This window comes from Rhinopithecus roxellana, chromosome 16, assembly GCF_007565055.1.
Source record: "Rhinopithecus roxellana isolate Shanxi Qingling chromosome 16, ASM756505v1, whole genome shotgun sequence".
NCBI lineage: Eukaryota > Metazoa > Chordata > Mammalia > Primates > Cercopithecidae > Rhinopithecus > Rhinopithecus roxellana.
This window is the reverse complement of record NC_044564.1, coordinates 13,086,177-13,103,211: the sequence shown is the minus strand read 5'-3', so window position 1 is coordinate 13,103,211 and position 17,035 is coordinate 13,086,177. Positions and strand designations below refer to the sequence as shown.

Below are 17,035 nucleotides of genomic sequence, written 5' to 3'. Positions count from 1 at the left end.
GGTCCCAGGCTAATCGTTCATAGGCTGTAACCAATTGGAGGCCTCTAAAGGGCATCTGGGGTGTTCTTTATAAAAACCCTGAGAAGCGTTGCAATCAGGAGGCTCTTGAGCCATTTGCTCGGGCTTGCTTCCCACGTTCGCTTCTTCAATCAGTTTGTGCCTTTGGTAAGCTGTTCTTTTGTTTTTTGTTGTCGTCGTTTATGGTTTTTGGGTTTTTTTTAGACGGAGTGTCACTCTCGTTGCCCAGGCTAGAGTGCAATGGCACAATTTGGGCTCACTCTAAACTCTGCCTCCTGGGTTCAAGTGATTCTCCTGCCTCAGCCTCCCAAGTAGCTGGGATTACAGGTGCTGGCTACCACACCCAGCTAATGTTTTTGTATTTTTAGTAGAGACGGGGTTTCACCATGTTGGCAAGGCTGGTCTTGAACTCCTGACCTCAGGTACCTCGGCCTCCCAAAGTGCTGGGATTACAGATGTGAGCCACTGCGACTGGCCTGTTTTGTCTGTCATTGCTTCGTTCTTTGGTTACTTTGTGAGTTTTGTTCACTTCTTTGTTCAACACACCAATAACCTGGACAACTCACAGCTAAGACCTTCCATCCTGTAACACCTCAACCTTGGACTTCTCAGCCTTCATAATTGTGAGAAATTCCTTTGCTTTATAAATTACCCAGTTGTAGGTATTCTGTTATAAGCAACAGAAAATGGACTTTAAAAGCCTCTATGGCAGAGGTGAGCCCTGCTGTGTGTCTGGGTGATGCCTGCAGCTGTTGAGAGGGAGGGGAGAACTCAGAGTCACCCGCAATCCATCTGGCTCTTGCCGTTACAGACTCCAGAGAATGAAGTTGAAAATACAATAGCAGGCTGGAAGCCGTCTGGGGTCCTGCTGACTCCCAATCCCAGGAAGCCTGGAAGAGCACTGGGGTGAGCTTGGGCCAGCGCCTGTTGACTGTCACAGGGTAAGGGTTTCAGCGCTTCATTGTAAGGCTGTGGCCTTCTGTGCTTGTGGATCCTCAGTCTCAGTGGCCTCCTTCTTCCCCCCATCCCAACTCCTGTGTCTCATGTTTAACACCCCCACTCCCCACCAGGACATAACCAAATCCCAGGCTGTGGACAAAGAATACAGTCACCCCAGGGGGCTGGCTACAAGCTCTAAAGGCTCAGGGCCCAGCTACCCTTTTAGGATGGGTCAGTAACAACATGACTCAGTCTGTAAATTGGTGATCACCTGAGACTGGACCTCAGCACCACCCGGCCCTGGGCTTCACCTTGGCCATCAGGGGAGACAATGGAGGTCTTTTGCTGGCAGGAATCAGCACCCTTATCCTGGCAACCAGCACTCACTGGGCATTCATGAGGCTCCAGTAGGATGAGTGGCCACAGCGTGCAGGGCAGAGGAGCTGGGGCTTTCCAAGGTGTTTCTGGATGACATCAATCACACAAGGGGTTGTAGGAATGCTGGCGTCCTGGTTCACAGGTAGACGCTAGAATAACATATCACTCTGGAAGGTCAGAAGCAGAGGATGCCGAGGGTGCTGGGTGGCAGGTGCTGGGTGGGGGGCCCCAAGGGGTGCCCAATGGCTCTGGCAGAAATGTTGGGGCAGAGGGTAGGGTCGGGACTACCCACATCTCTTCTGGGTCCAAGCCCAGGCACTGCACTGAGCACTTGACCAGCCTGACCTCACCATGGCCTTGTGATGTGGGCACTGTGGGCAGGAATGCTTATGGAATAAGGCCGACTGTAGCCCTAACACAGCGTCACAAGTCTTTCCCCAGACAGAAAACGCACAGGCAATAGAAATCTATGGTTAGGAGCAAGGATTCCCATCTAAGAAAAAGCGTGGACCACAGGCCTCTAGATGGGACTGAGGGGGCAAAATCTTGCCCGTACACTGGCTAACACTCTTCCTTCAGCTTTTCCCCTGCTTTCCATATTGTACATTTTCTCTGTTTATAATTTGTCTTAGTGCTGACTAAATTTCAGAGTTAGACCTTGAAATCCACAAGTTCCTAACTGGTCAACAGAAACCTCAGCAAGACAAGCAGAAAAGGCTCCTCTTCCCCTAAAGCTGTAGAAAGGCAACCACTAACCTGGGCTAGGAAATGGTCCTTGCAGATACAATTTTTTTTTTTAATTGTGGTAAAACATATATAACATAACTTAAGCTAATTTAACTGTTTTTAAGAGTAGAATTGAGTGGCATTAGTTCGATTTACTGTTGGGCAACCATCACCACTCTCTATTTCCAAAATTTTTTTCATCACCCCAAATAGAAGCTCTGTATCCATTAGCTAACTCCTCATTTCCCCTCCCTGTAACCCCTGGTAACCTCTATCCTTTCTGTCTCCATGAATTTGCCTATTGGAGATGTTTCTAATAAGTGGGATTGTAATGTTTTCAAAGTTCATCCATGTTGTAGCACGTGTCAGCACGCCAAACTTTTTTTTTTTTTTTTTTTTTGGAAGTTTCCCTCGTTTCCCTCTCGTTGCCCACGCTGGAGTGCAGTGGCACAATCTTGGCTCACTGCAACCTCTGCCTCCCAAGTTTAAGCAATTCTCCTGCCTCAGCCTCCCAAGTAGCTGGGATTAGAGGGGCTCACCACCATACCCGGCTAATTTTGTATTTTTAGTAGAGATGGGGTTTTACCATGTTGGTCAGACTGGTCTTGAACTCCTGACCTGAAGTGATCCACCCACCTTGGCCTCGCAAAGTGCTGGGATTACAGGCATGAACCATTGCACCTGGACTTTTTATGACTGAATAATATTCTATTGTATGTTGCTGGCATGCAATGGTGCATTCTCTTATAAAGCATTCTCTTCTCATCCTTTTTATTTCTGTAAAGTTGGTAGGAATGTTCCCACTTTCATTCCAAATTTTAGTAATTTGAGTCTTGTCTCTTTTTTGTTGATCTAGTTAAAGTATTGTCAATTTAGTTATTTAGAACCAGTTTTTGGTTTTGCTGATTTTCTGTTTTTCTATTTTCTATTTCGTTTATCTCTGCTGTAATCTTCATGATTTCCTTCTTTCTACTAGTTTGAGTTTAGTTTGCTCTTTTACTAATTCCTTAATGTGTGCAGATAAGTTGTTGATTTGAGATCCTTCTGCTTTTTTAATGTAGTCATTTACAGCTATAAATTTCCCCCAAGCACTGCTTTCGATTCACCGCATGCTGTAAGTTTTGGGATGTTGTGTTTTTGTTTTCATTGTCTCAAGGCGTCTTCTAATCTACCTTGTGACTTCTTTTTAGACCCACTGGTTGTTTAAGAGTGTGTTAAGGCTGGGCGCGGTGGCTCACGCCTGTAATCCCAGCACTTTGGGAGGCTGAGGCAAGTGGATCATGAGGTCAGGAGTTCAAGACCAGGCTGGCCAACATGGTGAAACCCCATCTCTACTAAAAAAAAAAAAATTAACCAGGCGTGGTGGTGCATGCCTGTAATCCTAGCTACTCAGGAGGCTGCGACAGGAGAATTGCTTGAACCTGGGAGGCAGAGGTTGCGGTGAGCTGAGATCATGCCACTGCACCCCAGCCTGGGCGACAGAGCAAGACTCCGTCTGGATTCGGGGAGGGGAAGAGTGTTAAGATCCTTTTGTAGTTGATGACTGTGATGGGGTGTTCACACACATGTGTGAGGTGTGTCATCCTCAAACCCTGTTATGTTGGCACGTTAACCATCTGACGTGAAAAAGAAAAGAGAGTGCGTTAACTTCCACATATTCATGAGTGTTCCAGTTTTTCTTCTATGGATTTATAATTTTATCCTATTGTAGTTGGAATGATACTTTGTATAATTTCAATTTTTAACAATTTATTGCTGGGCATGGTGGCTCATACCTATAATCCCAGCACTTTGGGAAACCAAGGCAGGGAGATCACCTGAGGTCAGGAGTTCAGGACCAATCTGCTTAACATGGTAACACCCCATCTCTACTAAAAATACAAAAATTAGCCAGGCATGGTGGCAGGTGCTGAAATCCCACCTACTCGGGAGGCTGAGGCAGGAGAAGCACTTGCACCTGGGAGGCGGACGTTGCAGTGAACCAAGACTGCACCACTGCACTCCAGCCTGGGCAACAACAGCAAAACTCCATCTTAAAAAAAAAAAAAATTAAGACTTTCTTTATGGCCTAACATATAGTCTATCCTGGAAAATGTTCCATGTACATTTGAGAAGAATGTGTAGTCTGCTGCTGCTGGTTTGAGTGTTGTGTATATGTCTACTCAGTCTAATTAGTTTATAGTATTGCTCAAGTCCTCTTCTAGAGTTTCTGTTTGGTTGTTCTTATCCATTATTGGAAATGAGGTATTGAAATCTCCAATTGTGTATTTCTCATTCGATTACGTCCATTTTTGCTTCATATATTTTGGGTGTTTTAAGTGTGTATGTGTATACAATTGTTATATCTTGACAAGTTGAAGCTTTTGTCAGTGTATAGTGGCCTTGTTACTGTTTTGACTTAAAATCTATTTTGTCTGATAATACTGTAGCCATTGTTCTATTTTCATGGAATAACTTTTTCCAACCTTTTACTTCCAACCTTTTTGTATTTTTGTATTCAAAATTTGTCTCAGCCGGGTGCAGTGGCTCACGCCTGTAATCCTAGCACTTTGGGAGGCCAAAGCGGGTGGGTCACTTAAGGTCAGGAGTTCAAAACCAGCTTGGCCAACATGGTAAAACCCTGTCTCTACCAAAAATACAAAAAAAAAAAAAAAAAAGCCAGGTGTGGTGGTAGATACCTGTGATCCCAGGTACTCAGGAGGCTGAGGCAGGAGAATTGCTTGAACCTGGGAGGTGGAGTTTGCAGTGAACTGAGACTGCACCACTATACTCCAGCCTAAGCAACAGAGTCAGATTCCACCTTAAAATAAAATAAAATTTGTCTCTACAGGATGGGCGTAGTGGCTTATGCCTGTAATCCTAGCACTTTGGGAGGCCAAGGCAGGTGGATCACCTGAGGTCAGGAGTTTGAGACCAGCCTGGCCAACATGGCAAAACCCCAGCTCTACTAAAAATACAAAAATTAGCTGGGTGTGATGGTAGGCGCCTATAATCCCAGCTACTTGGGAGACTGAGGCAGGAGAATTGCTTGAACCCAGGGGGCAGAGGTTGCAGTGAGCCAAGATTGTGCCACTTCACTCCAGCCTAGGTGAAAGAGCGAAACTCCGTCTCAAAAAAAAAAAAAAAAAATTGTCTATACAGCATATAGATTGATCAAGTTGTAACAAATCCATTCTGCCAATCTTTTTTTTTTTTCTTCCTGAGACAGGTCTTGCTCTTGCTCTGTTGTCCAGGCTGGAGTGCAGTGGCAGGATCACAGCTCACTACAGGCTTGACCTCCCGGGCTTAAGTGATCTTCCCACATCAGCCTCTTGAGAGTTGGGACCACAGATGCACACCACCATGCCTGGCTAATTTTAAATTTTTTTAGAGACGGAATCTCACCATGTTGCCCATGCTGGTCTCAAACTCTGGGGCTCAAGCCATCTCCAATCTCAGCCTCCCAAAGTGCTGGGATTACAGGTGTAAGCCACTGCATCTGGCCCAATCTCTGCTTTTTAATTGGAGAATCTAACCCATTTATATTTATAGTAATGAGAAAACCTTTACTTCTGCCATTGAACTGTTTGTTTTCTGTATGTCTTGTGATTTTTGTTCCTCAATTCCTCCACTACTGCTTTTTATGGATTTACTTTTGTACAACTTTGATTCCTTTCTTTGCTTTCCTATATACTTTTTAGTTATTTTCTTACTGGTTACCTTTGGGATTACAAGTAACATCTTAAACATGTAACAATCTAGTTTCAATAATATCAACTGAATTTAAGTAATATACACTGCTATTATATATCTTCCCTCTTTATACTGTCAGTCACAGATTATATCTTTATGCATTGTTTTCATTAATGTGGATTTATAGCTTTATGAATTTTACCTTTAAATCATAAGAAAAAAGGATGAGTTACACAAACCCAAAGTGTAATAACACTGGCTTTGCTAACTACCTGTTAGTTATCTCTACCAGTGTTCTTTAGTTTTTCATATGGCTTCAAGTCACTGTCTAGTGTTTGTTTTAACTGGAAGGACTCCCTTTACCATTTATTGTAGGGCAAGTCTACTAATAAAACTCCCTTAACTTTTATCTGAGAATGTCTTAATTTCTCCTTCATCCTTAAAGGATGTTTTGCTTCTTCTTTCAGCACTTTATTTATTTTGAGAATATTTTTTGAGATAGAGTCTTGCTCTGCCGCCCAGGCTGGAGTGCAGTGGCACGATCTTGGCTCACTGCAACCTCTGTCTGCTGGGTTCAAGCGATTCTCCTGGCTCAACCTCCAAATAGTCAGGACTATAGGCATGTGCCACCATGCCTGGCTAATTTTTGTATTTTTAGTAGAAAAGAGGTTTCACCATGTTAGCCAGGTTGGTCTCGAACTCCTGACTTCAGATGATCTGCCAACCTTGGCCTCCCAAAGTGCTAGAATTACAGGTGTGAGCCACCACACTCAGCCTTCTTTCAGCACTTTATATATGTCAACCTATTACCTTCTAGACTCCTTGGTTTCTGATGATAAATCAGCTGTTAATCTCGAGGATCTCTTGTGTGTGATGAATCACTTCTTACTGCTTTCAAGATTTTCTGTCTTTTGACAATTTGACTAATAAATTTGGGTATGGATCTCTTTCAGTTTATCCTGTTTGAAGTTCAATGAGCTTCTTGGATATGGAGATTTATGTCTTTCAACAAATTTGGGAAGTTCTGGACCATTATTCAAATAATCTGTCTTTTCTGAACTCTCATTAAATGTATGTTGGTACATTTAATGGTGTCCCACAAGAACCTCTAGTTCTGTTCACTTTTCTTCATACCTTTTTCTTTCTGTTCCCTAGACAGAGTAATTTCTATTGTCTTATCTTCCCGTACACTGATTCTTCTGCTTGCTCAAATCTGCTGTTGAACCTCTCTAGTATATTTTTCTTCTCAGTTATTATGTTTTTCAGCTGCAGAACTTCTAGTTGGTTTTTATAATTTCTATCCCTTTATTGCGAATCACCTATTTGCTCATACATTATTTTCCATGGTTTCCTTTAGCTCACCAAGCATATTTAGGACAGGTGATTTAATGTCTCTGACTAGTAATTTTAACGTCTGAGCTTCCTCAAGGATAGTTTTTGTCAAATCCTCTTTTCTCCTGTGAATGAGCCACATTTTCGTTTCTTTGTAATTTTTTGAGAACTGAACATTATTATAATGCAGTGACTCTGGAAATCAGATTGTCTCCCTCCTCAGGAATTGCTTTTTTACTTACTGAAGGATGCAATCTTCTGTGTCCATAGTAACTTCTCCAGGCTTATAGTTGTCAGGCTTGTATCTGTACTTTTGCCAGGCTTATATTTGTATTCCTTGTTGTGTACAGTCACGAAGTTTGTTTTGTTGTCTCTTGGTCAGCCTCTGACTTGATGGAGATTCCCTTAACTGTTAGAGTTCAGCAGCATCTCCCTTCATCAAGTGTTCCCCCGGTGACTAGGTCCAATCAGGTTCAAGTCCCAAAACAGTTTATTCTGATAGTTTTCTTTTTAATCATTGTTCCTGTGGAGAGACTGAACCGTGGGGTCTCCTACTCTGCCATCTTTTGTCACAAATATTACTTTATTATTTTTTGAGATGGAGTCTCACACTGTTGTCCGGGCTGGAATGCAGTGGCGTGATCTCAGCTCACTGCAACCTCCGCCTCCTAGGTTCAAGCGATTCTCCTGCCTCAGTCTCCTGTGTAGCTGGGATTACAGGTGCCTGCCACCAGACCTGGCTAATTTTTTTTAATTTTTAGTAGAGATGGGGTTTCACTACGTTGGCCAGGCTGTTCTCTAATGCCTGACCTCGTGATCCACCTGCCTTGGCCTCCCAAAGTGCTGGGATTACAGGCATGAGCCACCGTGCCTGGCCAGAAATGTTACTTTTAAAGACAGCTAAATTTCAGAAATTCTTTTTTTTTTTTTTTTGTTGAGACGGAGTCTCACTCTGTTGCCCGGGCTGGAGTGCAGTGGCCGGATCTCAGCTCACTGCAAGCTCCGCCTCCCGGGTTCACGCCATTCTCCTGCCTCAGCCTCCCGAGTAGCTGGGACTACAGGTGCCCGCCACCTCGCCCGGCTAGTTTTTTGTATTTTTTTTTTAGTAGAGACGGGGTTTCACAGTGTTAGCCAGGATGGTCTCCATCTCCTGACCTCGTGATCCGCCCGTCTCGGCCTCCCAAAGTGCTGGGATTACAGGCTTGAGCCACCGCGCCCGGCCCAGAAATTCTTGCTATGCCTTGTGAAAGTACCTCCAACCTCTAGCCCCAGGAGTTCTGAGGGCTGTCTCAGCACATTTCCCAATTTAATGATGCCGAAATGAACATCTGCTGTATGAAAGGTAAACTTTGTGTTTCAGTGTGCTGAGAAAGGTGCTGGCTTTTCCTGTGCATAAAATAACTGGATAATCCTGCAAGAGTCCTTATTTTAACATGGAATGTAAGAGTCTCTATCTCATTTTAATTAAGACAGGCAATGACGGAACAAAACTGCGATGACCAGGCTATAGTAGAAACAGGATTTTAATATAATATTCAAGTCTAGCATTTGCTATTTACAACAAATAAATATTGCCCCTCCCCAATCAGTAAACATTTTTTTTTCTTTTTGCTTTTTATACAAATATTCAATCGCCCCACCCCCACCCCAAATCCTCCTTCCTCACTAACCCCCGTCTTGCATGGTCTCATAAAGCCCAGGACGCAGTGGTGAATGGCACTTGCAGTGGCATGAGATTCAGTATCGACGGAACTCAGCTGGGACTGTCCTCATCCACCGGGTGCAGAGTCTGATCCATGAGGAGGGTGTCTCTCTCTGCTCCCGGGGGAGGGCTGGGGTATCCCTCACTCTCAGTTGGCCCTGATGATGGAATCTTTGGTGCAGCCTGAGAAAGGCTAGAGTGGTGGGAGGGGCCGGGACCCCTGCAAAGGTCACAGGCCAGTGCCCGTGGGCATGAGGAGAGAACTGCAGTGGTCAGACATGGCGGGTGAGTGGGTGCTCCAGGGTGCCCACGGCACAGGTGGCAGTGACCCACACCTGGGAAGGTGTCAGGGAAGTGTACAGAGGTGGTGCCCGGGGGCAGGCAGGGCACCATGCCCGTTGGCACTGCTCCTTGGCAGAAGTCAGCTAGTCCTCTGGTTCCAGAGAGCAGAAGGCACCTAAGGCAGCAAGTGGTCCACGGGAGGCCAGGTCAGCCTGACCAATGGCAGGCGTCAATCCCAGCAGCAGGAGAGGTTCAGGATGAAACTGGAGTCTGGGGTACCCTGGGCTGGCAGGTGGGAAGAAGGTGCCCAGCTGGCCTGGGCCACTCTGGTCCGTAAGTGCTTGGCTACCAGCCAGCCAGACCCTGGGGAGATGCCCTCAGAAGATGCCCTTGGCAATCTTGAGTCCTTTCTGCTTCATGCGAGGGAGGGTTGAGCTGGCTCCATGCTTGACCTTCACTCCCTTGGTGAAGGTCCGCTTCTTCAGGACAAAGTCATAGTTGGCGGTAGAGTTCATGGCATAGAAGACATTGGCGTTTTCAGGGATCTTCAGCTCTGGTGGGGGAGGGGCAGAGGGGTGATCAGTGGTGCTCCTGGGGGCCCTGCAGGATACCCCTACCACTTGAGAGCCCCTATAAGGACCGTCTTGAGAGCCCCTATAAGGACCACAGACCTGAGGTCCCCCTCCAATACAGCTCCAGGACTCCAAGGACCCCTCTCAATGACTCTGCCTGAGGACAGACTCTGCTGAGGTCCTCACAAAACCTGATGACTCTTGTTTAAACAGGGACTGACTCCAGAACACTCCGGCTTGGCCTGAGCTGGCAGAGGGTTACCCTGTCCTGCCCATACCGCAGTGTTGGCTGCCCAGCTGGAACAGGCATTCTAGAATCCAGATCACCTTCTGGAATCCTGCCCCACTCAGGACAAGGGCTCCAAGGACCAGGAAAGGACAGGCTTGCCCCAGGGCTCTGGCGCCCATTCCAGGTAGGCCTCTACTTCTGGAACCCTGGCACCCAGCAAGCACTTCCTCTTGGCTCCATTTCCCACCCTCTCCTCCGGCCCACAGCCTGCTGTAAACCAGAGCTGGGCTCGATTCGTGCTCCTCCCGACATGGTGTGGCTTTTCGTCGTCATCTTGAACCTCTCTAGGCCTCAGTCTTCCTTTTCTATAAGATGGGGGTCCCACCTACCCTGCCCACCTAACCAAAATGGTGCAAGAAGCTGCCAGAGGATTTAGACTATAATTTCTAGGGATCATAGGAATCATTGCTAACTATCTGGGCTAATGGAGCGGGGAGGTGTTCAGCTCACTGGGAAGAAAAGATGATAATATTTGTAGTTAACTTTTATGGCGCACATAGATGCTTTATATATACATGAATATATATATATATAGACGTATATACATATAGATTTTTATATGTATGATCAACCCACTGGCTACTTTCATTTCCATTTGGGGAAAAGCACAGAGGGCTTAAAGAACTTGCCCAGCGTCTCCAGGCCCAGGACATCCCACTCTGAGCCTGCACTGGTTCTTGACACTTTCCCAGTTTCTAGAACACTGAGTTGGCCTCCTAGTAGCCTGTTCTGCTTTTAGAGTCTCACACCCATGGATTTTAACACTTGACACTTTGGTCTACAGCGGTCACCATTCTTTCTAGAGCACATGTTTTCTTGTCTTAGCCAGAAAGTGTCCCTTCCAGTGGGCCACAGGTTGGGACAGTCCCAACCTGTCCCAATGAAAATGCCTTTTCTCTTCGTTCCTCACTGATGTGAGCTTTGAACTGCCTCTTCACGCCTAGGGAAGAGCACACACTGGAGAGGTCCAGTGGTCACTGGGGACAGCAAGCCGACAATGGGGGCAGCCAGGGCTGCCCCGTCCAGTGTCTACCCACGCTCTGCTGGTGAATTTTCTGGGGCCAAAGACTTCCAACCTGGGGCTGGGGAGTGGTGAGGACCTGCCCCCTCCACCATCGCCCTCCGGTCCTCTGACTTACTCCGGTCATCGGAGAGAATCTGCAGCAGCTCATAGTCCTCCGGCTCATCTTCCTCCAGGTTGTGTTTGTCCATGGCCTTGCGGATTACGGCCGGAGCCTTATCTTGGCTGGTCACCTGCATCGCGGTGGGGGATGGACCATCAGCGAAAAGACCCTGGAGCAGCTCCCCCAGAGTGCAGTGGCTAAGGACCCTGTGCAGTCCCCTCAGCTCTGGGTATAGGCACTCACAGCCTCTGGCCAGGTGTTGGATCCAGAGAGGGCCTTGTCACCTTCTCCTGCTCCCCACGTGAGGTCTCCGTGGAATGAGGAGGGGTCTTTCCCAGCAGTTCCTACCCTGCTTCTCCTGATAGAGCCTGTTCCCTCCTCCCGCACTTTCTTGGGAAACACTTGCCCCTCCAGGATAACAGCATCACTGAGCCTGGGGGACAGACAGTCCCTAGTCCAAGCCCTGGAGGTAAGAAAGAAGGGGCCGGCCAGGATGCTCAGTGTGGTCAGCACAGGCCAGGCCCCTACTCCCTTGACCCTGAGGGCCAGAACACAGGCAGAACTCAGACACAGGGCCACCGGTGACTGCTTAATGATAACCATGCTAGCTCCCGGCAGCGAAAGGCTCGGGGAAGGTGTGTGAATAATGGGGGCACCTGGCCCAGTGTGGGGTACAGAGGGTGGGAGTTACAAATGGTTCATCTGTCGCAGGACACCCGGAGGATGAAGAAAGAGCCTCCAGACAAACCCATTCTGTGGGCACCTCCCATCGGCTGTCTGCAAATCCTATCCAGACTCTGACCCTGCTGGCCCCCTCCAGGGCTCCCGGCCTGGTTGCCACAGCGGCCTCCTAACCAACACCCCTGCGGTTCTGGTACCAGCCCACGCCAGACAGAGGAAGCTAGTCGTCTTCCTCCCTGAGAAAGTCAAGGTCCTGACAGCGCTCGGGGCCTATGTGGCCAGGCCCCAGATACTTCCCTGACCTCATCTCCCCCACAGTACTGCCCCTTCACCTCCTGGGAGCTTTGCACGGCTGCTCCTTCCCTCTCCCTCTGCCCTCAGGCCAGCCTTGTCCCTGATCACTACCTTCTTCATTTCTGTACCTGGCTGACATCTGTCCTTCCCTCCAACTAGAAAGGGATCCCAGGAAGGAAGGGATGGTACACTGCGTTCGGGTGCGTTTGCCACCGGTGGAAGGAGGGACCCGGGCCACCCACCCGGCTTACCAGGATGCTCTTGTACATGTTGCCGTTGTCCACGTCCAGGCTGACGCGGATGATGCAGCAGTCGCCCACCTGCTGGTTGTAGAGCGGCAGCGCGGAGCTGGAGTTGCAGAGCCCTGAGACGGAGCGTTTGTGGGTGCGTGTGGCAGCCACGGGTGTGGTGGAGGCTGAGGAGGACGAGGTGCTGCTGGAGGCCGAGCTGATGCCGGAGGTCTCCGGGGACGACTGTGAGGCTGATTCCCAGAACTGAGGGAGACGGCAAGATCAGCAGATCCCCCTGCCCCGTGGGGCACCCCAAGCCAACAGCCAGATGGGGAACCTTCTAGAAGCTGTGTTCAGGATCCAGGGCTTCCTGGTCCCGTGCACGGATTTGGAGTAGGGAGATGGGGAAGGATACTGGGGAGAAGGGCAGGCAGTCACCTTCTTTTCCTGGCCATCAGGGGACTCCGGGACGAAGCTGATGTTGATCTCCTCCACGTCAGAGCTGGAGGAGCCGGCTGAGTGCACGCTGAGCGCGTCAGCAATGTCCCCGCTGCTGAGGTAGGGGCCACACCTGAGCTGGTCACAGGACTTGGAGTGGGAGCTGCCGCTGGTACTGAGCTCAGTGCTGGGGGCCTGGCGGCTGGGTGAAGGGTCGGCTTAGTTAAGGGGGCTCCCCAAGGACACACCCCACCCCCATAGCCCCTGCACTCTGGGCCTGAGGACTGTGCTAAGTGCTGGGACAGTTGCCAGTACTCCATTCACCACAGCCATCTGGGAGAGCATTTAGCATCACCCCATTTCACAGAGGAGAAAACTAAGGCCCAAAGAGGTGGGGGGGAACTCATCCCGGTCTCAGGGCCAGTCAGCAGCGGGGCAGGATTCCAGCGCCAGCTGCCCTGACTCCCCGAGCCCAGGCTCAGCCCTGAGGCTTCTGAGCCCCGAGGCAGCTGCCCCTGCCACCCCGGCCAGGCCCTTACTCGCTCCAGCGCTTGACAATGGCTGTGTTCTTCTTGGTCCTGAGGGTGTTGCTGGCTGACTCGGATGGGGGCTCCAGCTCGCACGACAGGTTGTAGCTATGAGCAGAGGGCAGTGGTGTGATGACCGGGGGCCATGCTCCTGGTCCAGAAGCTGGAGTCAGGGTGCCCCAGCCTTCCGCAGGCAACAGGGGCTGACGCTGACCATAGGTCAGAGCTGCTGGCCCTCTGGAACTGGCCCCCCAGGACAGCCTGCCCACGCTGTCCCCATTTGCTGCCCCGGCCTCACCTCTCAGTCTCGCTGAGCCGCTCTACGGCCCGGAACCAGACCCCAAACTGCTCATCTGGCGTGATGCTGTAGTTGTTGCAGGCTGACTGCAGCAGCTTGATCTGGGCGATCACCTCGAACTCCTGGGAGTGGAGGGAAGCACAGGGCGGTGACAAGGCCCGGGCAGGACAGGGGCCAGTCTCCAGGTCTTTGCTTTTGGGGGTCCCCTCCTCCCCTCTACTCCCATCCAGGCCTTCCTGTTCTCAAAGCTGGTCTCAAACAGCCATTCCCCAGGAGGTGGTCCTGGATTATAACCTCCTACCCCCACCCTCCAGTGGGAGGGGACCCCCTTCTCTCTGTATCCAAATGTCCCATGAATCTAAGAGGGAGAGGGTGGGAGTCGAGTGTCCTACCCTGGTGGGTCTATTTTCCACCCCTCCCCCAGTCAGGGCTGCAGCTGCTTACCTTCCTCCTCTTCTCGAAGTTGATGAGTCTGCCCTGGAAGGTGGACACCCAATGGCCATCAGAAAACGACCTCTTGACCATTACAGCCTCCCCAGCTCATGCTGCACTACCAAGAGCGCCCACAAGGGGGCAGGGCGCACACCCCCCCCTGGACTGGAGCCGACCAAGAGCGCCCACCAGGGGGCAGGGCACACACAGCCCTGGACTGGAGCCCGTGCTGGGCACTAGGGCACAGTGATGTGTGGGCAGAGGCTTGGGGACTTCTTGTCCAGCCCTCTCCGAGGACAATGGACTAAGGCCTTGGGCGAGAAGGCCCTGCTCAGCCACCATGTGCCATCTGACCTTGGAGGGCCTGGCTTCCCCCTGTGCCCAAGGTCACTGCCTGAGGGATGGGATGTGTCCCACTCAGCCAAACCCCGCTTCAGCTCTGTGTTCGGGCAGCCCTGGGGTGTCACCAGCCGGGCATTGAGCTGTTTACTCATTGCTAGGACAGGCGTGGCGGCCCAGCCCCCAGGGCTTAGGGAAGGTATCTCCTCCCGGGCCCCACTCCCGCCTCGCCCGGCATACTCACATACAGATAGTCCTTCATGGCGGTGTCCAGCATCACCAGGTCGGTGAGGAACGTGCCCAGGTAGGGAACGGTGCCCTGGATGATGCCCTGTGGCATTGGGGTAGAAGGATGAACAAGACCCCTCCCCTGAAGGCTTTCTCAGCCCCCAGACCCAACTGGCCTCACTTGGAACAGCCTGGGGACCTCCAGGGGCCTCCTGGAGCCTGCTGCCTTGCTGGACCTCAGATTCCCTCTAGCCACCTCCCTGGCTGGCATCTGGGAAATGCCGGGTTCCTGAGTCATGTGGCCCCTGGTCCTCCCCAGCCCCACACCCGCCTGAGCTGGCTCTGCCAGGCCTATCCTTTCGTGGCTGCAGCTGGTCCTCCCAGATACCAGCTGATCCAGGCATGGCTCTGCCAGGGTCCAGAGGAGGCCACCTCTAATGGGGCCCATAGGCACCATGGCTACAGAGGAAAGGGCCCCTCCTCCCTACTCCCAGGCCAGCCCCCTTCCCCTCCGCAGCCTTGGGCACTCTCACCGTCTCCTTTGGCCGTTTCTGGGCTCTCTTGGGGTTCATCTCCAGGGTGGCAAACTTGGAGGTCCCCTCCTGCCAGGGTAGAGAGGACAGGGTCAGCGAGGCCCTATCCCCTCAGCCCTTAGCTCTCAAGCACCCTGACCTGGGGTGCCACCAGTGTGCTTGGGTTCCAGGGCTGACCCTGGTATCAATACTCACTAGTGTGGGGTCCTGGGCCGGCAGCCTGGCCTCCCCGAGCCTGCCTCCCCCTCTGGAAAGTGTGGATGAGGTGGCTCACGCCTGTAATCCCAGCATTTTGGAAGGCCAAGGCAGGTGGATCACTTGAGGTCAGGAGTTCAAGACCTGCCTGGCCAACACAGTGAAATCCCATTTCTACTAAAAAAATACAAATATTAGCTGGGCATGGTGGTGCACACCTGTAATCCCAGCTACTTGGGAAGCTGAGGCAGGAGAATCCCTTGAACCCAGGAGGCAGGGATTGCAGTGAGCCGAGATCGCGCCATTGCACTCCAGCCTGGGTGACATAGCGAAACTCCTCTTAAAAAAAAACTCTGCCTACCTTGCAGGGCCTCAGAGACTATGCGCTACAGTCCTGTTTTGGCTGAACACTCCTTTTCTCCCTTGAACCTTCCGTGAGATCAGTACCCCAGGGCTGGCATTCCTCCGTTTTCCAGATGAGGAAACTGTGGCCCTGAGGTGGGCAGTGACTTGCCCAGGGCCCCCCAGGGACTTGGAACAGGCTTGTCTGTCCTAGCCAGAGGCTCTGCCCCATCTGCCTTTACCCGTTTGGCCACTGATCAGGATACCATCCTCTGGGCTTCTCGTGCATGCTGGGGCCCCCAGCAGAGCTGTGCCACGGAGGGAGCGGGACAGGTGTTCCAGAACCCCCTGTGATACTCCCCTGTAGGGAACTCTGCGTTTGTCCACGCAGGAGGGGGGCCCTAGATGTCATTTCACTGACCAGGAACGCCAGGGGCACCAGGCAGTGACACTTGACTCCATCTGAGGCCTGAATCCATTAGTCCCTGAAAGTTCTCCTCAGTCATCTGGGGTCTCTGCCATGGCTAACGGGGTACCATGAGAAGAATTCTACAGGGTTCTCTGGTCAGTGTCTCTTCTCAGGGTAGGGTGGGGAAGCCACACAGGGCCTCCAAATCTACCTGCCAGGTCCAGTCACCTGGCCCTTGGTATCCCCTACAGCTCCTGTCCCTGGGGTAGGCAGGCTGCCCTCTCCTTGGGTGTGCAGAACAGACAGAGGAGCCTGGCCTCCTGGGGACAGACTGGGCCGGTGTGGGGGCAGGAGCTGCATCCCCTTCCCACCCAGCAGGAGGGACCAGCGAGGAAGCCAGAGACCTGCTGGTCCTGACACTCATCTACTCCTGGAACCTCCACTGTCACCCTTACTGTGTCCGATTAACCGGGGCCCTGTCCCTCAAACGCCCAGGGGCCAAGCAGATCCCTCTTCCCTCTTGGTGCACACGGGAAAGGAACTTTGCCAGCAAGAAGCGAATGCCACCACCCACTGCCCCAGTCCCAGCCTCTGCCTCTCTGCCTCAGTCCCTGCCTCCCTGCCTCTGCCTGCCTGCCTGCCGCTACTCCACCTTGATGAGCAGCTCCCGGCTCAATGAGTAGTTGTTCTCATCTGAGAAGATCTCCGACAGCTTCTGAAAGATCCGAAAACTGTCCCTGTCAGAAGGGCAAAGGAAAGAAAAAGCAATGGCGGGGAGGGGTGTGAGTGCAAATCCATTTTATTTTACAGCTGAAAGACCCCAGACTGCCTGAACGCAGCACACAGGGTTCCGCAGAGCACCAACGCTCTGCAGGTCTGGGGAGGGGGCCTTCGTGTTGGTGCAACAGGACCCCCTGTTCCCGTTTCTAGTGAGCAGCTATTGCCAAACGGTTTTTTTTTTCTTTTTTTGGAGACAGTTTCAGCCACCCAGGCTGGAGTGCAGTGGTCCGATCTCAACTCATTGCAACCTCCATTTCCTGGGTTCAAGAGATTCT

General features: G+C 51.0%; 1 protein-coding gene, 1 long non-coding RNA gene and 1 pseudogene across 8 annotated transcripts in view; 2 read left to right on the top strand and 1 right to left on the bottom strand.

The window, feature by feature from the left end:
* Nucleotides 1-103: 103 nt before the first annotated feature.
* LOC104669733 lies at nucleotides 104-10,435 on the top strand. The gene is made up of 3 exons (XR_004053922.1): nucleotides 104-165; nucleotides 830-959; nucleotides 9,835-10,435. It is a non-coding gene; the product is annotated as an uncharacterized LOC104669733 (long non-coding RNA).
* Nucleotides 3,586-3,683, top strand: LOC115894108 (annotated as a pseudogene).
* The window catches only part of RALGDS (ral guanine nucleotide dissociation stimulator), a 51,505-nt gene continuing 43,040 nt past the window's right edge, over nucleotides 8,571-17,035 (bottom strand). For all 7 annotated transcript variants that reach the window (XM_010372813.2, XM_030919267.1, XM_030919266.1 and 4 more), the window contains exons 9-18: nucleotides 16,633-16,717; nucleotides 15,035-15,103; nucleotides 14,518-14,604; nucleotides 13,947-13,979; nucleotides 13,503-13,624; nucleotides 13,217-13,312; nucleotides 12,678-12,879; nucleotides 12,261-12,503; nucleotides 11,050-11,164; nucleotides 8,571-9,602 (exon numbers count right to left, since the gene is read on the bottom strand). In XM_010372813.2, the coding sequence (XP_010371115.1) occupies nucleotides 9,427-9,602; nucleotides 11,050-11,164; nucleotides 12,261-12,503; nucleotides 12,678-12,879; nucleotides 13,217-13,312; nucleotides 13,503-13,624; nucleotides 13,947-13,979; nucleotides 14,518-14,604; nucleotides 15,035-15,103; nucleotides 16,633-16,717 (1,228 nt within the window). In that variant the 3' untranslated portion in view covers nucleotides 8,571-9,426. The remainder of the gene's footprint in view (nucleotides 9,603-11,049; nucleotides 11,165-12,260; nucleotides 12,504-12,677; nucleotides 12,880-13,216; nucleotides 13,313-13,502; nucleotides 13,625-13,946; nucleotides 13,980-14,517; nucleotides 14,605-15,034; nucleotides 15,104-16,632; nucleotides 16,718-17,035) is intronic.